Consider the following 25,027-nt stretch of genomic DNA (forward strand, 5'->3'; position numbering starts at 1 on the left):
AGGCGAAGAGGACGGCTGCTTGCGTTGTGGCCGAAACGTCGTGAGAATTGTTTTATTATGTTTTATTTTTATTATTTTATTACTTCCCTTCTACGTGACTTTACCGAAAGAACCAAGAAGACTAAATACACTGTGAATGAACATTCGTAAGTGAATGCTTTCTGTTAACAATTAATGTTTAAATGTTTAATGGTATTAATAAACATTTGGATACAGTATATGTTCCATTAGTTTAATTATGGGTAGTGTTAGGGTAGATATTCGATTAAATAAAATAACACTGGTCAACAAAAAAAAAACATTTTTTTGTGGCCTGGACTTTTGTAGCTGTTTTAGACTAATTTCAGGGTGCTGATTCCAAATCTGATCTCAGATTTGCTCTATCACATGAGATGTGATAGAGCAAAGCATACCCCATTTTCATTGATTTTACCCAAAATTAACTCTGTCACTTATGATTGCAAGTTGTTGCGAGTCAGGGACTGCTTTAGTGTTAAAATATGGTGCTGTATTTTTAGGATAGTGTGTTTATAATATAATTTTATGTAGCTATCCACATTTATTTAATATTTTTCTTCTGCAGTTTTTATTGAAAATGCAATATTTGATATCTCAAAAACCTGATGTGATAGACAAGAACTTAAAACCGTTGGAATACCTTATGCCAGAAAAAGTGTGACCAGTGTAATCGTAGGAAGTGCAGAGCGTATATACAGACATATGCTACAGGCAGTGATACACAACGTATCACAACGCGATACAGTAATGAGAGAAAACAGTACGGGAGGCACAACTATTTCTGGCTATGGGATTTTATCTGGATTTTGGGTGAAAATTGTTGAGTTTCCAACATACGGAAAATTCTGGTTGCGGATCTTCCTTGGGAACCTAACGCTTCCATAATCCGGGGATTGCCTGTAAGGAGGGAGCATCTGATATCAGGCTAATTTTCTAAGTCTCCAACGTGACTTCTTAGGTGGGGGTGTGTCTGTGTGCAGTGTGTCTGCGGGTTGTGTCCTTTCTTCCTTGAGTGTCCTTCCTTGTGTAGTCTGAGCACTTGTGAGCTCTCCTTGTGTCCCTGATGCCACCCAGTTTGAAGACTGTGGGTCCTCGATGTCCACTGGGATGGCATTCTGCTCTGGTGACCTACACATAGCACACATCATCACCATCAAATTTATTCCACTGGCCAACAGGGCACCACAGAAAACTGCCTGTCATTGAAACTACCTAGAAAAATAAATTGCACCGAAAATAGCTGCTAACTCACGTGGTAACCACCTTCAAAATATAATTGTGGCCCGAGTAAGAGTGTACACAACACTGTCCGATAACACTGTTTGACTTAGGGTAAATAGATCGAGGTTTTATGGTTTCTGAAAATACATCATGAGTACAACTTACTTCGTATAGAAGAGGATGTAGGCCTGGTCTTCAAGAACTTCTGCATTGGTGACTGGCATCACGTCAGTATCGTCCATTCTGAACCAGCTGCCATTGCTGACCTGAAGAAAAAATATATCCACACTTGTTAAATTACGATCAATACCCAATTGTACCAGATTAATTTAAAAGTCAGCCATAGTGACAGATCATGAAAGCGGCATGTTATATGGAAGTTAACACGTGTACTCATATGCTTTGTGTGTGTGTATGTATGATCATAGTGGGGAACAGTAGCGTAGTGGTTAGCACATTGCACTACGAACCCGGCAACCAGAGGTCGATTGCCGCTTAAGACTAACAGCAGTGACGATTATCTCAACCGGTCCTGAGCCTCGTTCCCTCGGTCCACTCAGCCTCAAATGAGTATATGGTGCAATATGTAAACATTACCACTCAGGGGACAAAGGCGGCCGGGCGTGGTGCTGGCCACCCACCCCCTTCCTGTGTTGTTCTGGCTTTGACAGGTGCTCATGAACAGCACTTGCACCAACAGTCGAGTAAGGCTCTTTGGGGGATATTTGTTTTTTTGTTTATCATGCACAACATCACCTTGTTGTAGGAGTAGTAGTGGCCGCTATTGGTGGTGGTCCCGTGGTGCACAATCACTGAGTAGAGCGAATACAGTTCTGGCTCGTGCACAACCTGATTGGACATGAACGGCCGTATGTCGAGTTCTTCAGGGAAGAGGAAGTCCTACAAGGGATGAGGGAGGAGACAGTGGTGGGCCAAGCATTAAAAGAGAGGAAAATAGGGTGCTGGCTAAGCAGGGGCAGAAGGGGGGAGCAAATGAACGTATTGGTGGGACACCAGTGCTTAGAACAAAAAATAAAATAAAATTTGTTACTATAATTTATTTTCCCACGATTCGCAAACCCAGTCGGAACATCTTGCGGGGTGCGTCAAAATAATTTCTCAATATAGAAGCAGTTGGAAGATGGATGTCAGCTCAAGTTTTAGATGTTAGACTGTTTTACGAGGACCGATGTGTTATATTGCACCGGTGTACAGCCAATGTCCAAATGACAAATATGGTGAATGCAATCAAATTTGAATAGAAGCATTCTGTGTAGCAAGTAAAATTCACCTTGTCGATTTTTCACACCACTAATCGATTCGCTCAATGGTAATGATAAGCACATTGGGCACCACGTGCAGGCTCACTCTCTTTGTGGATTTCCCCACGTGTGAGCACCTGTTCGCCCGACAATAGCATGTGTTGAGGCCGCTGGCCCCCGAGGCCTCTCCCTGCTGGGCGCCGGCCGTAGGGGGTCCGCCGTCTCCCGATCCCTGACTCGTGTGAGAGCAGCTGCTGCTGCGCTCCTCGCTCGCGGGAGAAGGGCTGCCGCCCGCCGGCTCTCCTCCCTGGGTCAAACCCCCGCGAGTCCGCGAGTCCTGCTTGTGGGGCATGGCTCGGCACTGGCTCGGCACTGGCTCACGGCCGCCTGAAAGCACCCTGTTGCCTCTCCGCCAATCAAACGCGACGCCTCCCCTCACACAAACCCGCGCACCAATCACACGCGCTGAACGGGGGGGTCAGGGGTTGGAGGGCAAATGACGTTGCTCGCGCCCGCGTCGCCGATTGGGGGTTTTTGTTACGGGTGGTTTAAAGGGCTGTGGGTCAGGTGTTCGCGAGGGGTGTTAGTCCGCACGCAGTGCGGGGGTTCGCAGCAGCAAGACGAAGCGTACACCCGTGGAGGCACCGACCACCCACGTTACGAGCGCACACACACACAGCACCATGCGTTTTCCACACACACTCGCAGAGTTCACCCGAGGCTGTGATCAATTACTAGCGTGCACCCGTGAAGCGCCGACCGTACACGTACGAGCGCACACACACAGCACCACGCTCTTCCCACACGCTCGCAGAATTCACCCGAGACTGTGATCAGTTACTAACGATTTATTATCGGCATGACTGAGCCACTCTCACGGAATCAGTCGGAATCGGCAAGGCAGGATTAAACTATCTCCCGATGGTCTGAACCTTAGCCTGTTAGGACTTAAACCCCTCGTCCGCTGCCCATTGGAGAGCTGGGAGAAAAGGATCTGGTGGGGAAGGCAGTTCTGAGGTATGCGGAAGCAGTGGCCAGTCCATCGGAGTTGTTTTTTAAAAAGTATTGCTTCAATGCTGGTGGTGTCAGCATGGAGGAGGACACTTGCATTGGTGCAGAGATCTTCCCACTTGATCCCCTGGATTTGATGGAGGCAGTGCTGTTGGAAGCGCTCAAGCGCAGTGACGTGGCACCAATACATAGACAACCTACTGGCAGAGACTTAAAAGCCTAGCATACCATCTTTAAAACTATCACTTCTACACAAACACTGAGTCTACACAACATGTAGCTTCAGATAATTTCGGTCCAACAAAAAACAGACGGTTACTTATATGACAGTCACATGATAGACAATGTTGGGACAAACAAAATATTTCTGTTAACTCTTATCAGAATATTTATTTATACAGCAGGAATCCGATGAGTCGGGTCAGGTCAGAATGATACAACAACAAATAATACAAAAACTTGACAGTGAAAAGTATAGCAAATATTTACAAATAAAACGAAACTATTTTTTATCTTATCAGGTAAAGCCACTGAGCTATGAGCTTCTCATTCAGGAGCAACTTGGCAACAAATGATAGCTTAATAAACTGGCTTATCTTATAGAAATTTTTACAGCAAAATAATCTAAATAATGTAAACAAATGTTTGTAAAAGTTATCCCATCATATCAGATGTTTATATATTTCCTTCCTTCTGAGAAACCTAGACCATTATGGCTCACTAGGTGGGTTAGGGATGAAAACTAAGTACAGGCAGTCCCCGGATTATAGGGATGAAAACTAAATACACTGTGAATGAACATTAGTAAGTGAATGCTTTCTGTTAACAATTAATGTTAAAATGTTTAATGGTATTAATAAACATTTGGATACAGTATATGTTCCATTAGTTTAATTATGGGTAGTGTTAGGGTAGATATTCGATTAAATAAAATAACACTGGTCAACAAAAAAAAAACATTTTTTTGTGGCCTGGACTTTTGTAGCTGTTTTAGACTAATTTCAGGGTGCTGATTCCAAATCTGATCTCAGATTTGCTCTATCACATGAGATGTGATAGAGCAAAGCATACCCCATTTTCATTGATTTTACCCAAAATTAACTCTGTCACTTATGATTGCAAGTTGTTGCGAGTCAGGGACTGCTTTAGTGTTAAAATATGGTGCTGTATTTTTAGGATAGTGTGTTTATAATATAATTTTATGTAGCTATCCACATTTATTTAATATTTTTCTTCTGCAGTTTTTATTGAAAATGCAATATTTGATATCTCAAAAACCTGATGTGATAGACAAGAACTTAAAACCGTTGGAATACCTTATGCCAGAAAAAGTGTGTTGACCAGTGTAATCGTAGGAAGTGCAGAGCGTATATACAGACATATGCTACAGGCAGTGATACACAACGTATCACAACGCGATACAGTAATGAGAGAAAACAGTACGGGAGGCACAACTATTTCTGGCTATGGGATTTTATCTGGATTTTGGGTGGAAATTGTTGAGTTTCCAACATATGGAAAATTCTGGTTGCGGATCTTCCTTGGGAACCTAACGCTTCCATAATCCGGGGATTGCCTGTAAGGAGGGAGCATCTGATATCAGGCTAATTTTCTAAGTCTCCAACGTGTCTTCTTAGGTGGGGGTGTGTCTGCGGGCAGTGTGTCTGCGGGTTGTGTCCTTTCTTCCTTGAGTGTCCTTCCTTGTGTAGTCTGAGCACTTGTGAGCTCTCCTTGTGTCCCTGATGCCACCCAGTTTGAAGACTGTGGGTCCTCGATGTCCACGGGGATGGCATTCTGCTCTGGTGACCTACACATAGCACACATCATCACCATCAAATTTATTCCACTGGCCAACAGGGCACCACAGAAAACTGCCTGTCATTGAAACTACCTTGAAAAATAAATTGCACCGAAAATGGCTGCTAACTCACGTGGTAAACACCTTCAAAATATAATTGTGGCCCGAGTAAGAGTGTACACAACACTGTCAGATAACACTGTTTGACTTAGGGTAAATAGATCGAGGTTTTATGGTTTCTGAAAAAACATCATGAGTACAACTTACTTCGTATAGAAGAGGATGTAGGCCTGGTCTTCAAGAACTGCTGCATTGGTGACTGGCATCACGTCAGTATCGTCCATTCTGAACCAGCTGCCATTGCTGACCTGAAGAAAAAATATATCCACACTTGTTAAATTACGATCAATACCCAATTGTACCAGATTAATTTAAAAGTCAGCCATAGTGACAGATCATGAAAGCGGAATGTTATATGGAAGTTAACACGTGTACTCATATGCTTTGTGGGTGTGTATGAATGATAATAGTGGGGAACAGTAGCGTAGCGGTTAGCACATTGCACTACGAACCCGGCAACCAGAGGTCGATTCCCGCTTAAGACTAACAGCAGTGACGATTATCTCAACCGGTCCTGAGCCTCGTTCCCTCGGTCCACTCAGCCTCAAATGAGTATATGGTGCAATATGTAAACATTACCACTCAGGGGACAAAGGCGGCTGGCCACCCACCCCCTTCCTGTGTTGTTCTGGCTTTGACAGGTGCTCATGAACAGCACTTGCACCAACAGTCGAGTAAGGCTCTTTGGGGGATATTTGTTTTTTTGTTTATCATGCACAACATCACCTTGTTGTAGGAGTAGTAGTGGCCGCTATTGGTGGTGGTCCCGTGGTGCACAATCACTGAGTAGAGCGAATACAGTTCTGGCTCGTGCACAACCTGATTGAACATGAACGGCCGTATGTCGAGTTCTTCAGGGAAGAGGAAGTCCTACAAGGGATGAGGGAGGAGACAGTGGTGGGCCAAGCATTAAAAGAGAGGAAAATAGGGTGCTGGCTAAGCAGGGGCAGAAGAGGGGAGCAAATGAACGTATTGGCGGTACACTGGTGCACCGGATAAAAAAAGCACATTTTTCACAATAATTATATATTTTCCTTCGATTCGCAACCCATTTCAGAAAATATTGTGGGGTGCATCAAAATAATTTCTCGTGATCTCAAAGCAGTCGGAAGATGAGTGTCAGTTCACATTTAGATTTTATACTGTTTAATGAGGACCGGTGTGTCATGCTTTACCGGTGTACTGCCAATACGTCCAAATGACAAAACGTTGAATACAAATATATTTGAATATCAGATGCATTCTGTGCAGAAAGTAAAATTCACCTTGTCGATTTTGTCGCCAAACTCATCGTATCGCTTAATGGTGATGATAAGCACATTGGGCACCACGTGCAGGCTCACTCTCTTTGTAGATTTTCCCACGCGCGAGCACCTGTTCGCCAGACAATAGCACGTTAGTTTGCGACCGAGATGCGTATTTGATCACACACTGTATAAATGGGGATATACACGAACGTTTCAAGGTGCACGATGGAAGATTGCATACTCACATTCCACATCTGTATTCTGCAAGAGTCTCGGTCTTTGTGAATTCATGAAAAGCCTTCACCAGATCTAGGGATTTCTGTCAAAAGCCAAGAAAACACAAAAATGGCAAATTATTACTTTCAATAGCAATTAATAAACCATGAGCTAGGTTAATTTCAAGTTCATTTATTAGGTATAGCCCTGTGAGCAATTCGGCTCTTGAATCGGGTGCAACCGCAACAAACAAAAAAAACATGAACAAAAAAACATCTTAAAGTGAATATGTGACCGAGTGCAAACAGAAAATCCAAGAAAAGACAGCAAAATATAGCAGAAAAAAAACACCGTACGCTGTGTGCAAAAATCCCAGTGGGATGCAAGTCAAACAACCAACAACAACCACAAGACAACTTAGATTAAGGCCATCAGTCTAACTCTGTACTACAACAAACAAACATGGCTAAACCAATACACTTTTCGAAATCACCAAAATAAAGCCATGAAACAGTGATCACAGGAACTAACGGAATTTTCACAATAAATGGCATAAGTGGCTCTGCAGTCAACCGGTTGTGGTACATAAATATAATGAATGAAAAAAACAATCGACATCAGGCTGTAGCCTTCCCAATTCTTACGTTGATATTAAGAGAGATGTCCAGGAAGGAGTCCAACGTGTCTGAGATGCTGAAGCACTGCATGCACTCAACTGTGAAAACACAAGTGCACACCATACGAGATTAATATTACTGCTGCACATTGCATAATCTTCATCAAAAGTATTCACATGTTAACTGGCTAATATCATGAACATCTTCAGATACCACCAACCCAGATGCAACTATAATTGTTAAATAAAAACATATTTTGGTGAAAACTGTAACGGTTTTAAACACAAAAAACGTTGATTATGAACGTATTGTTGATACTGTTGGCAGTGGTGCCCTAGCACAAATCACAGGTAATCAACACATTCGTCAATAGCACTGCCTTACAAGGAAACATATGCAATTGGTGACGTTTTCAGGATTGATCCTTATTCATAGCACAGAAACAGAGGCCAGTAACATAGGGTGGAAACGAGTTGGAGACTGCACTGTACAACATTTTTTTCCTGATGAACACTTTTTAAAGTGGCATACATATTTCTAGATTTGAAGCTTTCGTGACTGCAAGGAATCATCTTCTTAGGTTTTTTCGGTAAAGTCACGTAGAAAGTAAAATAAAATAAAAACAAAAATCACAAGTCTCCGTCATCAGGTGGGACCGTCACAGCTGTGACGGTCCCACCTGATGACGGAGACTTGTGTTGCCTCCGAAACGTCGTGATTTTTGTTTTTATTTTATTTTACTTTCTACGTGACTTTACCGAAAAAAATGTAAGAAGGTGGCATACATAATAAACACGTGAAATCTATTTCCATATTCGGCATCTTACTAACTTGTGTAGTCAATGATGATCACACTCAGGATTGTCTGGTAATAATACAACGTTTCCATAACGATGAATTAACGGCAACTACAAAACAACGCTCACTGCCACCCGCACGATGGCTCCGCCCTCACTGTCCAAAATGGCGGAAAGAAAATGGCTCCGCCTCTTTTACCCTGAGGACCACATCTATATTGTCTACACGTGTATGATGACATAAACTAATTTGTATTCAATGTTAAAGTTTCAAATGTTGGCAGATTGCATGTTGGGTAGCCTCGTTAAAGCGTGGTCGAAGAAATCACTATTAGCACAATCCAGTTGTTCGTATAGTTGATATAACACCCTTTAACCAAGAGCACTCCACGGGAAAGGGAGTAGAGTCAATTATATAGCTTGTAAACAATGAAAGAGAAACTAGAAAGGGAATGCATATTTTGTGCATGTATGCTTATGTCCTTGTGTACGTGTTTTTACATCTACACATGTGCTCGTTGTTTAACAGAGAATATAAGGTTGCATGCGAGAGCTTGCATAGCCCAGTATGGATTGTGACATTGGTTGAAATCACTCCTTAAAGGGTGGATGTTTCGAAAGGAGCACAGTACCTACCTCTCGATTTCAGGTACCCCCTGAAGATCTGGTGGATCAATGTAGGGGTCTCCATGTTAATACCGAGCCTGAAAACAACACGCAATGACACCACGTGGTAACTACAGAGGCAATGTCTTTACCAGATGAACACTCGGAAGAGTTACATATTTTTCGCTCCTAGTATTAACTTGCTGCAGTGACAATATCGTAACTACCTCGCCTGGTATACAGGTCATGGGTTTGATCCCAATCCTGACGCCTGTAAATTTGCAGTTTGCATTCACTCCCTGTGGTCGCGTGCATTTTTTGTATACGAGCCCACCGATTTTTCCCTCCACATTAAAAAAACATGCATTTAGAGTATTTGGTTTATAAAAATTCCACGTGATAAGTCACTTCGTTGAGCTATCATGTATGGCCAAGTCGCTCCTGAAAAAGAGCTATCTAGCTCAGTGGGCCTCACCTGGTAAAATAAAAAGAATTTAACGGTAAAAGTGTAAGTCACAGTCTCCAAATAACATAAACAATTCATCCAGTTGGCTGAGCGATAATGTGGGCATCTCACAAACGGAAAGTTACCAGTTCAAATCATGATGATTGGGAGTTTACTCATCATCCCTCTGAGGTCAATGTACTGGGTACCCCGTTGTGGGGCAGTCAACAGTAGTTGTCCTAAATTTTGACTTAAAACTTTCGTGACTGCAGGAAATCATATTCTTTGGTTCTTTCGGTAAAGTAACGTAGATAGAAAACATTTTCATTAAAATAAAGTGAATACAAATATGAATAATAAAATATCAAATAAAAATAATAATAAAAATACAAAAACACACTAATGTAGACAGCAGCCTGGTTCTTAATCGGAGTGAGTGTACTGGCAGTCTATAATGTAGACTGTAGCCTGGTTCTTAACCTTGGTGAGTGTACTAGCAGTCTAACATGTAGACTGTAGCCTGGTTGTCCTACGGACAAATATTTTTTCTGAACAATCCAGGCATCCATGTGCTGGTATTGTGCAAATATTTATGGAGTTTACTGGGGCATGCATTACTTACTGCCTTTGGTTGAAGAGGCAGGATTGGTGCAGAGCATATATCACGTAACCCAGAAACACATGTGCATCCTCCTGCCTGCCAAAACACAGGTCCTCGCCGATGTCTGTGTGAAAATGGACAGAGGTCACACATGATGTGGTCACACAGTGGCTGGCACAGTTAGTATATAGCTTATGAATTCCCTCAACAACTAAACCGGCTCCAGATTCTTGAGAAATATTGTGGAATCTGGTGCATAGGACTTTAACAGATATTTTCACGTAAACCTTTTCACGTAAAAACACGTCATCCTAAGCTGATAGCAATTCTACTCAAAGTCTGACTTGCAAGAAAAGGAAGAGCATGTTGACAGATTTGTGGGTTAATCACAGAACTGGGTGTGGCTGGCAGTGTTTAGAACGAGCATCAACAGAGGAATGCTAGACCGGAAGAACATCCGATGCATTGGAGTTGTAATCTCAGTGCTGACCAAAACTAGTAATTTTCTATTCGATATTGTATACAAAAACTGATTCAAACTGCCCTTTCAGGGGATCTTGAGATGACTGAAGTTTCAACGTCAAAGACACTTGGGAATTGTGCTGGAACTTACATTTGAAATTGCGAACTATCTCGATGGGATTGATGGCCGTGCCCCGATTCATGAAGGTGTTGAAGACGTGTTTCTCCAACAGACACATCATGCAAAACTCAGTTTGTTTGCCTGTGAAGTGGGGCAGGGGTGGCACACAGTGGCAATGCAAACCAATCGCACACATAGCCCAGCTGCGCACAGTCAGGTAATCTACACAAAACTCGATTGTAGCTCGTCTCGAATGTAAAATATCTGGGAGAACTCACAGGTCCATGAGTGATCGCCGTAAAGCAAAAAGTTTGCCAGCGGCGCCGTGTATGTGAGGCCCTGCAGGCTGGCATTCACGAAACACGTATTTCCGAGGTTCTTAAGCCCAGCACCCTCACGTAGATCCTCCTGCCACTTGAGAACCGAGGTGTCTGTCGCAGATGTGATGAATTCTGAAGATGGAATGCTGTCCTCGTCTCCACACATTAAAAGATGGAAACACATACTTGACACTCACAGCACATCTGAGGGGAATGGTTTGAAAATTGCGTGTCTTAGCCTGTACGCGTGCTGGCATATTTTTTTGTGGTGCTGTTAGGTAGAAACAATCCTCTTCACCAGCTGGCGAGATGTAGATGTGTTAATGTCTTTGAAGTGTTCAGCACTAGTGATCAGAATTGCCTGAAGAGCATCTTCAGCCTGTAAGTTTTACATTGACAGCAATGGCGAGACAGCCACAGCAGCGTGACGAGCTATCAAAGTGTACGTATGTGTGCACGTTGAACTTCTTTCACACCGTGCGTAGCCAACCATACTAATCAGAGGGACAGGGTCACGCTGGCACACACTTACCTCTCGCGTTAGGTTTGTTCAGCCCAGCCTTGCTGACGCAAAACACGGCGGATGGAACGGTGCTGTATTGGATCCTCAGCCCCTTGTCATTTGCTGCTGACACCACTGGGGTCGATGTGGATGCCTCATCCTTGACGACGATGCTGGAGACAGTGTCCCCTTCTGTCCATTGAACACTCGTGGCCTTCTTCTCCTCCTACGGTAACGGTAAAAGCAGCCTTAAGTCATGCATACGCATCGCCACTACACTGCAGCATTACTCAAACTGCTAAGTGCAGATTCGTATTTCGAACAATGTTGCTAAATATGAAACAACATGGCAAGCCAATCTAATAATGGAGACTCTGCTTTGTTTTTAGATTCCTAGGATCTATCCTTGTGTCCAAAGAAGTTGGAAAAAACATACTACATGTCTAAATTCACATTGTGATATTCTGAAGATGTTACGTTAAAAAGATGCACGTGATATCACTCGAGCGCAAATACAGACCCATATGAACACAAATACCCATACAGGAATACATCCCTTCATACACCCTCCCCATCCTTGCAGTGCGTGAAATTGGAAATAATGATTTTTTTTTACTCAAATGGCTTAATGTACTATTCATGTAACGGTTAGCAATCTGGTGTTGTCATACGGAATTTGGTGCTTCAATTTCCTGGCATGTCAGTAGAAATACATCCTTCCCACCTTTATTCACCCAGCAGTAAAAATGGGGAGACCACAGTTAGTCGATGGACAAGCCATGTGTGTTGTGGGGTCAGGTGTGGGTGTTCCCACATTTTCCAAGGTGTTTGGTGGGCGTAGATAGGTGAGAGTTTCCTCTCGTGCAAACCCAACCGCGAACAATCGTATGAGCAGACAATTTCAAGGCTGCACCTTTACGTGTCGACTGGTCTTCTTTGCAAGTGTTGCAACGTAAACTTAAATACATTTTTACCTACATTTTATCAATACTGATCTATAATACAGGTTTTTTTTCTTGTTAGTTCGCGTAAATATATTAATGTGTCGTTAAACCAGCCACCACCCAACACTGACAACGAGTAAGGTTTGTCATGAAAACAGAACGTGGCCAATTCGTTACTAGTGCAGCACACCGGTGTGTTGGAGAGCAAAGCCACAACATTTACAATCTGAGTACGACGTTTCGCCAGTAATTACAACGAGCTTCATAAGGCGACAGTCAGATCTGTGGAGAAGTCCACCTGTTTTGTTCGTTAAATAGAGGCGTAGATGTGGTGACAACACTTGTGTGCTCTTGTGTTGTCACCACAAACGTGATACTGTACTCAGATTGTAAATGTTGTGGCTTGGCTCTCCAACGCACCGGTGTGCTGTACTAGTGACTAATTGGCATGTTCTGTTTACGTAACAACCCTTACTAATTGGCTGTCGGGTGGTGGCGGGTTTAACGCACATTTATATATTCATGCCATTTAACTCAAAATAAAAAAGAGGAAAAAATAAGGGAAAAACGGTATCATGGATGATTATGGTCGCGAAAGCATTCATAATTACATTTTGCCAAATCACCTGCTGTTATATATCCTCCCTCTTTGCTGCTCCTACAGCCTCCCTTACCTGAGTCATATCATCTGAATTGCTTTCATCAGATGATGAATCCTCACCAACCTTCCACGCACCTCCGAGCAGCATGTTTGCCTAGGCACGGTGCGAAAGAAGTTCAACATACATCATGACTTTAAGCTGGTGTTGCAGCTTTCAAAAGATTCGAAAGAGGGCTGCCTTTTTAAAATCTTATTTAACAAATGTGCCTTCTGTCCATCAGATGATGATGTCTCCTCACTTTTCTGACTCAAACTGTTGTTGAAACTTTCAACAACGTGAGCCTGCTTTATGTCGGCTTTAGGGTCACACTCGTTTACTCAACGTAGTTTTGTGGGTAGTGAGTGCGAGTTAAATGAATGTCGTGCTTCAGGCTTTACCCTGTCCATATATAGGTGAGACAAATCTACCTCCTAACTGGAATGTTTAGTTCTCCAAAAAAACGAAAATACTTGTTATTGGATGTTTCTAGTTATTAGCACAGACTCTGTTCGATGTGCCAAATCACCTGCTGTGATCTATCCTCCCTCTTTGCTGCTCCTACAGCCTTTACCTTAGTGAGATGATCTGCATTGCTTTCATCAGATGATATCTCCTCACCGTCCTTCCCCGCATCTCCGATCAGCACGTTGGCCTAGGTACGGTGCGAAAGAAGTTCAACATACATCATGACTTTAAACTGGTGTTGCAGCTTCCTGACTCAAACTGTTGTTGAAGCTTTCAACAACGTGAGCCTGAATTTTGATTTAAAGCTTTCGTGACTTCAGGGATTCATATTCTTGGTTCTTTCGGTAAAGTCACGTAGAAGAGAAATAATAAAATAATAAAAATATAAAACAATAAAAATTCTCACGACGTTTCGACTGCAACGCGAGCCTGCTTTATGTCGGCTTTAGTGTCACACTCTGTGGGAATATGATCACTTTCAACAACGTGAGCCTGCTTTATGTCGGCTTTCGGGTCACACTCTGTGGGAAGATGATCACTTTCAACAACGTGAGCCTGCTTTATGTCGGCTTTCGGGTCACACTCTGTGGGAAGATTATCACTTTCCACAACGTGAGCCTGTTTTAAATTAATGTAGTGCTTCAGGCTTACCCTGTCCATATATAGGTAAACCAAATCAACCTCTGAACTGATGTTTCGCTCTCCAAAAAAAAAAGTTATTAGCACAGACTCTGTTAGATGTGCCCAGTCACCCGCTGTGATTTATCTCCCTCTCTGCAGATCTTACTGTCCTTACCTTAGTCAGATCATTTTCCTTGTGTTCATCGATTGATGCCTCCTCACTCGTTGACGTTAAATTGGAATTGCAGCTCTGAAAAACGCTCTCACTGGAGCTGCGACGACTGCCCACCAGACTCGGAAGAGGACTGCCCAGTGAGGTCCCAGCAGAGTTGTCCTCATCATCAGAACTGCTTCGGCAACAGCAGCAGCATATTCTTTTGAAAAACTTTCTGAAAAATTTCTTTACACCTCTCTTCATGGTGGCCATGTCACCAATGTGCCAGAGCACCTAAACTTTTCCTAAAATGTTATCTTGCGAACGCCAGAGAGCAAGTGAAGACACGTCTGCTTTCCAAGGTATCCGAAGAGCAACTGTGAGAAATCACTCCACGCATCACCAGCAGGATGTGACGTCACAAGCCAAACTGCAGTGACGTTACAATGACACCTTACTACGAGTGTCACGTGACGTCACAGACTCCCGACTACGCCGACGACACACAACTAACTGCATTTGTTGCTCAAATAGCTTTCCTTGGTGTTAATTAACAGAGCTATTGCATGCTGCATTAGAAGTGTAACATCACACAGCCCACTGTATGCGTTAGGCTTCACTTTCCATTAAACACCAGAATCCACTCGAGCAAGAATTCCTTCCTGGCATGGAAGACACCTTACGTTCGATTACAGGTTTTCCAAAATTCCACTTTTATTAATTTACTCCCCGTTTAAAGACAATTTAAATTGTTCTGCACTTGTGACACGATCATCAATCAACGCTGTCTGATTGGCAACACACCTGCTCAAGCTCTGGGATAACAGGCACGTGGTGACATCAGTGCTTGTCCACTTTGCTCTAATTAGTATATTTTCTAATCTTCAATAACGTATTTAATTACTCGTAAGAAGTTTAATGAGCTCACCTGCCTTGATTTTTGTCCAGTTGTTGCAGATACGAGTCACAACACTTGCTTCATGTGCAGTGATATCAATGTGAATTCAAGTGCGACGTTACCAATTACGTCCCATTTTGACTGGAGAAGATCAATGGGCGGGGTTTGAGAATCTGAGACGGTAAAATCTTGAATGTTCATAAAATCTACAGAGGTTGAGGGCTTTGCCTGTTTCACGTCGGCTTCAGTGCCACACATTATCGGGAAGAGAATGTCGTGGCTCAATGTATTTTTTCAAGTATTTTGCGCGGTGTTTAAATTAATGCAGTGCTTCAGGCTGACCCAATTCAATCTCCGATCAAAAATGTTTCGGGATTCAAAAACAAGATAAAGATTATTTATTTTTCTTACTTATTAGCACAGACTGTTATATGCCCCATACTTCAGTAGTATAGCTTAATAACCGTTCATGCGTATCACATTACATTTGGATTCACAAGCATTGACTTAAGTCCGTGAAAAAGAGGCTTGTCGTTTAGTGATTTAATTCACGAACTTTTAAATTACTTTCCGCGAGCAACAACAACAACGACGCAATGGCCAGGTGTTTGGAGAACTCTCGCTCCGACGCGTCTCCCAGGGCGGGCCGATTCTGGGTGGGCTCTCCAAAGCCTCTGTCGCCCGTGGTTGAAATCCTGGAGCACGGGGATTTGACGGCGGACCACAGCGTTGCAACTCGAGCACACGGGCACACAACAGGCGCCTTGAAAGGGGCTCCCGTGGTGAAGGGAGGTGTCCGTTTGGCTCGTGGAGGCTCGCTGCAGTCTCCTCCGCCTTTGGAACGAGCCAAGGAGGCCCCCTTGGAAGAAGACGGATTCGGGAGACGTGTCGTGCCGCCGTTCAAGTTCCAAGGAAAATGCGATGTTGTTGATGGTGACGGTGGTGATGATGATGATGGCAGAAGTGGCGGTGGTGATGAAGAAGACGGTGTCAATGTTCGTGGTAATGATGTTGACGGTGGTGATGGTGACGACATTGATTTTGCTGACAAAAACAGAAATGTTGCAGAGTTTGAAAGAAATCGCAATGGTGAAGGTGGTGACGATGGTGGTGGAAATCATAGCGTTCATTCCGGCGAGTGCGACAACGGCAACGTCAACAATGACCCTGACATTTTTTTCAACGACGACTTCAGCGTCTCTTCCGTCGAAACGCGCAGCTCGCCACCCGCCGACGCGCCACCTCGAGCCTTCTCCAAAGCACCCGCGGCCGAGTTCACCTCCGGGCACGGCTCCACCATCGCCTCGCGCAGCAGCGCAACGCGACCATCGGGGATGTAGGAGGAGACGAAGGCGACGGCGGATCTCGGGCACGGGACGTGGGACTCCCGTGGGGATTTCAAAGGCCGTGCCCGCGGGCCCGTGACCCAAGAGCTCTCGCCGCCGAGTTGGTCGGCCCGGCAGGCAGCGAGGAACCGGGAGGGAGCAGAAGTTTATTGGAGCTCTCCTCCGCGGACACCCCGAGGCGCCGCGAGGAGACGGCGCAAGAAATCGGTGGGAGCGGTGAGAAAATGAATCAAATATTTTGATCGACACGCCACACACGACTAACGTCAATCGGTCATCAATAAACTGTTGGATGAGCGCTTCTATGCGCCGCGCGGGGCGTGGGGGTTGTTTGACCATACTTCACCACACTGGTCGGTGCGGGGTAAAAGGCGGGCAGCATGTACGTGGATGCATTGAAGTACAGAACGACTTTTTACGCAGCCGCGCAGCAGCAAATAACACCTGTTTGTGCGTAGTAGTGGTCGTCCGTACAAGCCCTATCCTGATTGAAACCTGCTTAGCTACCTGATCTGATGAGATCGGACTCGTATTCTTCATCAGCTGCATTGACGATTGAACCTCGCCATCAATTGGTCATCCCTAACAGTTAATCATACTCATCCTCGAAATTATGTTTTGCCATAACGCTTGTTTACCCAATAATCAATTCTTTTTCAGGCGGGTCCTACCACGTTTTTGCAGTCTGTGGGGGTGATGATTGCCATATGATTTCAATCGCGGGTATCTTTTTAAAGTAACACATTTGGAGAATAACGTCGGCACGCACAATGGCTTCACGCTTGCGAATAACGCCACGGGGGATCTTGGATGCGGACTGTGAAGCAGACTGCGTATTGAAAAATGCATTTTAACCTATTGTAGTTGATACTCCAGAGGTATCATTATCGGGGCGTCCGCTGGAATCGAAACGTAAATCCTCTGCAACGTCGAGCGGACGCGGAATCGCCGCCGATTATCATCATGGCACACACACACACACGCGTGATCATACGGTTTGATTTTTTATTGAGGGAAAAGGGGTTTGTGGATCACGCAGATTTGTCCAGTCCCAAATCGACTCTACTCCCGAGGATGCAAGGAGATGCCTGTGCAGATACAAACCCCACACGTTACCCTCGTGTTACGCGTTGTTTTCTCCCAGTATTCCTTTCACGTGAAGCCAAACTTAATGCGATTTGCAAAACGTCCCAACGCACCAGAACCCTCCTGATAAGTAATCTCGAGACTGAATGTGACTTTCCTGCGTAATTAGCATGATTCGTCATCGTGGCCATTAAATGTGATGTATTTTTACGTTTTAAAAGTTATGCCACTTCAGGTGAGCTACCAGGAGAGGGCAGCGTTTATCAAATGGATTTGAATCGCGGAGCTTTTTGAGTCCCTTATTTATCCTCCCGCTTGGGTGGGGTTTCTCATGGTCCTTGTGACACAAATGCGGTCGAAAGCCACTGCCTAATGGAGGCGAACCTTACTGATAAAATTCAAACTTGCGTCTCGACCATACAAGTAAAAACACACGTGAGTCCATCAGCCTATTTGCCTTTTTGGACGAATGCTATTCACGCAGGAGCATTGGTATATGCGGGTAAGCTGTGTATGGGGTTTCGGGTCGCCTGTCTCATCAGCAGGCTGTGGCTTCATACACACTGCTGAACATCTTAATGAGGGGTGTTGCGGCTGCAAGGGTTGACTTCGCTCAGTGATGGCAGTACAACATTCGGATTAAGATCCCATCTGTGTCAAGGTTTTGAGTTGCCACCACCTGGTTTTGTGTGGTGAGCTTTCTCCCAGATATCTGGGTTTTCGTCCACATGAAGCCAAAACACGTTTGAATGGGATAGGTCAAACAACTAGATGCAGCAACCTCCTGAATAAACTCGGTGATGCTTTCTTGGACAAATAATTGGCAAGACGAGTCTCCATCAGCAGCCATGATCTATTTACGACTGAATGAAGGGCCCCTCCCGAAGCCGTTACAGGACCGCGAGCGATGTTAAATGTCACAACGCATCTCGCCACGTGCGCACGAGCCGATGTAATCGCTCCATTTGCGCGATGCAAGTTCTCTTTTGGCATGTTCCTCTTCTTTGGCTGTAACTCCTTAATGAATATCGACCACCGGTAATTACTGTATAATATTACAAAGTGGAATGACCTTCCCGCAGGGAGCGCCCGTGGATGATCCGTGGACGCAGTGGGTGTGCATGCAGATCGAGGCCGCCGTGGAACACGAGTTGGTGGAGGAAGGTGGTCACGTCCCAGACCCAATCTTCATGCTCTAGGCCAGTGTTTTTCTCTAATTTCCAGAGGGGGGGGGGGGCTACGTTCACTGATAACACATCATTAGTGTGCTGGTCCCCACGTATTTGAAACCATTGGGATTTGACAGCACGATGAAAAATTCTCATTTGTGTACTGTCGGGGGCTGCACGTTAGAGGCCACACTAAAGGCCATCAGGGGCCACCAGTGGCCCACGGGAATTGCAATGAAAAGCACCGCTCTAGGAAATCATCGGCACCCTCAACAGTTGCATTCAATAATCGATTAGTACGAGGGCCTCTGCATACTGGTATGATTATCTGACCATACTTCACCATTCTGATCAGTGTGGTTTGAAGGCAGGGACCAAACGTGGGAATCATAAAAGTGCAGAAGTGTGGATCTTGCTGCATGTAGCCCCAAAGTTTTTAACAAGCTGGCATGACCACCTATTTATCACTATCCTGCTCAAGTCTGCTTGGCTTCCGAGATCGGGTACATTCTGGGTGATTGTCACAGGTGGCATTGATATACATGGTAGAAATTTAATTACATTACTGCAAGGTAGACCTTATAAATGCCACATGAGCAGACGGCCATAGTAGGTATACAATAATACGTGAGTTTTTTTTATGTAAGTTTATTCTGTAAATGTAATGACGATCTGTACAAAATCGGAAAGCGTCTTATGTCATGTACGTTCATGTGCTCAATTAAAAGCACACCTGGGTACAATATATGTACAGTACAACGTAGGACTGCAGATTTGGGGCCTACAATCGAATGAAGTTTCAAACTAGTATTTTTTTATTTTATTTTCGTGAACGGCATCTGCAGCATCTGGTTTAAGTACGGCAGCGCTGACGACAATTTCACACACGAGTGGCCACTCTTATCCTTGGTTAGTTTATAACATGACAGTCGACTCCAGTGCCATTCATGCAGGGCTTAATTTCAGCCGGATGTCTTCTGGTCAGCGACCCGTTAAATATTTGTCCAACCGGCACATCACATCCAGTAGATCTCTATGGCTGTGGCTGTAAAGTCGCATACCAATTCGGTGTACCAGCGATCTTAAATGAGCTAGAAATGAAGCCCTGCTTGTATTTCAATCCTTTGTCGTGCTACTTCCGCCTCAAGAGAGACCACAGTTGGTGAAGATGGCTCTCGGTTCGTATCACTTGACCCACTTCATGGCAGTCGAGCAACGTGTCCATATTGTTGTGCGTCTGCCTATGAGCCATAACAAGGGTGAAAGTGGAAAGCAGTTGTCATGCTGCTATTCTGCCACGAATTATAACGGTGGCCACATTTCCAACCTTTCAGGGCAAAAAACGGATCGCACTACTGCGGGGACTCCAGTTGATATGTAGAGCAGTTGTGGGTTTTCCCACAATGCTGCAGCAGAATTTTTTTTTACTTAGGTCGGATACTATTCGACAACCACCGACACCTGCTGACTGGCAAGCACGTGTCACGAAGTATGCTGGACATCGGAGGCATGCAAAGGTCCTTAAGAAGTTGTGGGGCTTTATAATAGGGGGGAGGTGCAGTGCCGGATTAAGCTAGTGCAGGGCCTGTAGCATTATAAAGGGGTCCTAAATGAAATAAAACACAATTTTAACTCGCTTAGTAAAGTAATTCTATGTATTCATTAGCTATACAGCCAGATAATACGACAAATCGCTAACAAACACCCAGTCATTCATAAAAGTTGAAGGCAGTATAGTACTATAGTAATAGAGCAAGTGCAGAATCACAGAACCGGAATTGATAGCTTGAAAGCATTTAGCGCGGGGCCCTTGAAAGTGCGGGTAGCACGTGTAGCTACTTTTACTGGTAGGAACCGCCAGGTTACACCAGCCCACAGGGGATTATTGTGTCCGTCGTGCAGGGAGGGGCTGGGTGGGGAGGGAGGGGCTGGGTGGGGAGGGGCTGGGTGGTGCTGGGTGGGAGGGGTGGGGCTGGGTGGGGAGGGGCTGGTCACCCCGTGGTGCCCTTATAAAACTCAACGTTTAACCTACTCACGCCGGCTTGTGCCCACCCTCACAGTCGGGCATATTTGCGGAATGCACCACGCCGCCGTTGACCCTGGCCATTGACCGAGCAACCCAACGTTCCTACCAGCTCCCTCCGCAGGAATGTGTTGCTACTGGGATAATCCGGCACTGGGGAGCTGCGAGGATGGGACTCCTCGACACTTGCGGTGCTGACTGCTGAGTGGTGTGAGCCTTGTCAGCGCCACTGAGTGGACAGAGCCCCCCCCCCCACCGCTCCTACAGCTCGTGGGTGTGGAGTGGGGGGCTGTTAACGGACAGCCACGTGGGGCAAGTTCACATAACTATCAACCCCTTATCTGTGCCAACCAATTCAGATCTCATTGGTCATCCCGTTCCCTTATAAATCTCAACGTTCATCCTACAAAGGACCAATAATATCTTAATTGGTCTGTAATAAGATAGGCACTGATAAGGTATGTAGTAAGTTCAACGCACAGTTATATGCATTCGACGGGGCCTAGGATTCGTAACAAGTGACATTTAATACCTAAATCGATAACGAACAAGGGGAATGTATAACGACTGCCAATTAAATTAATCAGTAATAAATACAACAACAATAATCGCGTACAGTACTTGGAACGTGGTTCCAGACATACAGTACCCTGGCGTCTACAAACTAAGTTGCCTCTGTGGTAGCAGTTACATTGGAGAAACCAAACGACATGTCTCGGACCACATCCGTGAACATAAAGCTGACCTGAAACACGGTAGGACAAACACCTCAGCCGTGGCAGATCACTGTTACAATTCAATGGGTTCACATGACATTGACTTCTCCAAGATAGAGGTTCTCTGCAAGCCATCTGGCTACCATGAGAGATTCGTTCATGAGGCGATCCACATATACAAACACAGAGACAATTTCAACCGAGAAGATGGATTCTGGCTCAGCAATCATTGGAAGGACGTAATAAACCACTTCGGATCTTAACTGATTGTTGTTCACGTTTATGGTGACTTTCAGACCGCAGTCCACTCACTGGCATTAACTGTGTATCTTGTGTTCTCCACAGGGAATGCAATATTTGCTCCGCTGCGGATCTCCTGCCACCGTTTTCCCATTCACATGTTTCATTGCTTCTACATACTATTAACATGCCCTCCCTTTGTTAATGCTACCCCCCCCTCCCTTTGGTGCTGCTGATCCTGCATAATGCATGGGCATAATATGACTTTGAAACCCCCCCGCCCACCTCCTACGCATTTCCCATGAATATGCTAAATTCCTCTTGATATGCACATTCTTTTGTTAAGGCTCTCTTCTTCCACCTCCAACTCGGCTTATATATAAGCTCCTAGCTTGGCAGTGTCTCATTCTTCACCTGAAGACGGCTGCTTGCGTTGTTGCCGAAAAGTCGTGAGAATTGTTTTATTATCTTTTATTTTTATTATTTTATTACTTCCCTTCTACGTGACTTTACCGAAAGAACCAAGAAGATGAATCCCTGCAGTCACGAAAGCTTTCAATCGAAATTTACTTTTCCATATTTGAAATCGACTCGATTTGATAATACAACTGGAATCGATTACGCACACCTTGCCGTGGGCGCCATCGGGAATCGATTCTTCAGTCATCGATTCTCTTTGGATCGATCCACCCTCCAACCAAGCCTCGACTGCCTCGTCCGCTCTGCTGTGGCCTCAGCTGCCTGCCGCGAAAGGGGAAGACGATTGACGATTGTCGCTGCACCATTGACGAAGGTGTGCATCTGTGCTTTGCTGTCAACGAGGAGATGTAGGAGGTGCAGCTATCGGGGGCTATCAAAGGCTATTTATCTCGCTGTTGTATTCAGCGAGGTACCTGTGCTGGATGAGGGAGAGGCCGTATCGGTGAATGGCCGTCGTACCAGCGAGGTCCTGTGTCGGCGATTGGCTTCATGATCACAATCGGAATATTTATATTGGATGGAAAATATAAGAAACCCACCTCACCCACTGGGATTTTTGCACACAGTGTTGGTGTACGGTGCTTTTTCTGCAATATTTTGCTGTCTTTTCTTGGATTTTCTGTTTGCACATAGTCACTTTAAGATGTGTTTTTGTTTGTTGCGGTTGCACCCGATTCAAGAGCCGAATGGCTCACAGGGCTATACCTAATGAATGCAACTGAGAAACTGAGAAATCATACATTGTAGAATTGCTTGTGTATGGCTACTGTACAGCTGTGAACTCGGCCGTGTACAATTTAACATTTTTCTGTCGAGTTCAAACTTAACCTGTGGCATGACACCTTGGGCTGCGGACTAAACTGTGCAAAACATTTGGAGTTGACTTAGTCGAATGTCGTCACCAGCACTATGTACTGAGAGCGTAATGATTTACCTAACCACCACGGTGATCCGATAAAGTCATTCATAATAGTCTTTGTTTCGTTTTTTCCATCTCGTTTCTATTGTTGCTTGCTTTTGTTACGTCTCCATTTGTACCCTTGCTTACTCCATTAGCCGAAGTAATGTTGGATATGGTTTCCCTATTTAGATTTCACATACATTGAACATTTTCATGTTTACTCTATTCGCTGCATGTATTGTGAGCCTTTGTATGATATTATTCGATGAAACGATGCATCTGTACTCAACCAAAGTACGTACTGCGTGGGTCTGGTAGAACTGTGGAAGAATGGACAAGGTTTTCGATGCCTCCTGGGGTCTGTCCAACGCAGAGCTCCTCCAGCAGGTACTGATGCACTGCCATTGGGTTGGTTCTGTACACCATCAGTGTGGAATCTTTGCCTTAATGAGGGCAGAATAGGAATTTGAAGTCTTTTCACGAGCAATCTGCACGTTAACAGTCACATGTTACTTCAAGAGAACCCTTACATGCCAAGAACGCCGGTAAACAGTGTGGAACATCGCAGACGATCAGAATAAACACATACATTTGCACACCTAGCTTTGACACGAAGATACTCGGGTAACCATCAACCACATCAGAATACTGTATCAACTGGCCAATGAGCACATCTCTTTCATGAATGGAAATTAAAATCACAGGAGTGCGTGCGGTCGTGGCCATGATACACAAACTATGGGCCATAAAGTAAACCACTGCTATTTTGGCAGCTTCAATGGAGGAGGGATAGCAAAACTACACGAGCTTTCTCCTGAAGTGCTCCCGTGGGTAGCAGACCTCTGTTGGCATTTAGCTCCTCAACATTGCCATACGCAAGAATAGAATAGTGCAGCTCTGATACTTGAAGTAATGGATATATAACATGTGCGGGCCGCTTTGACGTGATAAGGCCTCATGGGTTCATGGATTGTGTGATGTGAAGTCGTGGTTGTAATTTGGCCCACGGGCTATAGGTTCCCCACTCCTGGTATATACACACATTTACAATAACATTACACATATAAGCTATGATGTTTATATTTAAGATGGCTTTCAGGAACACAATAGTCGAGTACATATTTCATTGTAAAAATATATATTTACAGCCCTCAATCTACTTATGTATAATTTGTTCACTCCCATAGCCTAATGTAACGGCATATTATTTTCATGAATCGTAGATATAATTGATTATTACACTCATTAATTTATTAAATTTAATGAATTAATAATTATTACATGCCAATGATTTGCTTAAGAGGACTGACTTTGTCCTCATTAACATTACTTTTATTCATATTATTGGTCTTTTCCCCCATTTTTATCCCAATTGTGCTAATGATGTCACGTTATAAGATTAATACATTGTTCAGTCCCTCCAGAAAAACGCGGAGTTTTTTGGTGATTGTTGCGGGCAAAAATCGTTGATTATGCGGCACGTTTTCTTAAAAAATGCGATGGAATATGCGGGATATTTATGAAATTTTATGCGATTAAATTGCGTGAACTTGCAAAAATTGCGGGAACTTGCAAAAACTGCGGTTTGATGAAAAAGAGAAAAAAAAGTGATTCCCCCAACACCCTATTCACTAGGCTACTACTTTAATGTAAAGAGTCATTTCTTATTACTTCCTATGATAAGCAAGCATACTACATCACAGAAAGTGCTGGGAATATTTAAGTTCTCATCTTGTTTTATTTCAGACCTTAACAAACAGATGGCTCAAACTTACAAAACATTGAGTCGAACAAGTTCTGTAGCTTTACAAAATGAATATGCTACAACTTCTGTAAAAATGAATAAATAAAATATTAAAAAATAAAATGTGTGCTTCCTGTTTTACAGAGGTAGCTATACAAAACAGACATCTTCTGTTAAAATAAGTGTTTTCAGTGCACAGTAACGTAAGCAATACAGTAACAGTACAGTCTTACAG

General features: G+C 44.2%; 2 protein-coding genes across 2 annotated transcripts; one reads left to right on the forward strand and one right to left on the reverse strand.

Annotated features, from left to right (window-relative positions):
- Positions 1-682: 682 nt before the first annotated feature.
- Positions 683-2,404, reverse strand: LOC144943304 (ubiquitin carboxyl-terminal hydrolase 17-like protein D). Its single transcript, XM_078870676.1, has 3 exons — positions 1,996-2,404; positions 1,405-1,505; positions 683-1,146 (listed from the first exon to the last, which is right to left on the reverse strand). The coding sequence occupies exons 1-3, from the start codon at positions 2,098-2,100 to the stop codon at positions 939-941; spliced, it is 414 nt and encodes a 137-aa protein (XP_078726802.1). The 5' UTR covers positions 2,101-2,404; the 3' UTR covers positions 683-938.
- Positions 2,405-15,683: 13,279 nt separating this feature from the next.
- On the forward strand, positions 15,684-22,026 carry LOC144943356 (uncharacterized). The gene is made up of 4 exons (XM_078870730.1): positions 15,684-15,977; positions 16,428-16,649; positions 18,602-18,718; positions 21,773-22,026. The coding sequence occupies exons 1-3, from the start codon at positions 15,684-15,686 to the stop codon at positions 18,716-18,718; spliced, it is 633 nt and encodes a 210-aa protein (XP_078726856.1). The 3' UTR covers positions 21,773-22,026.
- Positions 22,027-25,027: the final 3,001 nt, after the last annotated feature.

The sequence above is a fragment of the Lampetra fluviatilis genome, chromosome 30 (assembly GCF_964198595.1).
Source record: "Lampetra fluviatilis chromosome 30, kcLamFluv1.1, whole genome shotgun sequence".
Lineage (NCBI taxonomy): Eukaryota > Metazoa > Chordata > Hyperoartia > Petromyzontiformes > Petromyzontidae > Lampetra > Lampetra fluviatilis.

Coding starts and splice junctions, on each gene's coding strand:
- LOC144943356 (XM_078870730.1), top strand. CDS start 15,684: ATGGCCAGGTGTTTGGAGAACTCTCGCTCCGACGCGTCTCCCAGGGCG. Junction 15,978..16,427: donor ACGGATTCGGGAGACGTGTC/GTGCCGCCGTTC, acceptor TCGGGGATGTAG/GAGGAGACGAAGGCGACGGC. Junction 16,650..18,601: donor GCAAGAAATCGGTGGGAGCG/GTGAGAAAATGA, acceptor ACCTTCCCGCAG/GGAGCGCCCGTGGATGATCC.
- LOC144943304 (XM_078870676.1), bottom strand. CDS start 2,100: ATGTCCAATCAGGTTGTGCACGAGCCAGAACTGTATTCGCTCTACTCA. Junction 1,506..1,995: donor ACTACTACTCCTACAACAAG/GTGATGTTGTGC, acceptor TTTTTTCTTCAG/GTCAGCAATGGCAGCTGGTT. Junction 1,147..1,404: donor TACATCCTCTTCTATACGAA/GTAAGTTGTACT, acceptor TGCTATGTGTAG/GTCACCAGAGCAGAATGCCA.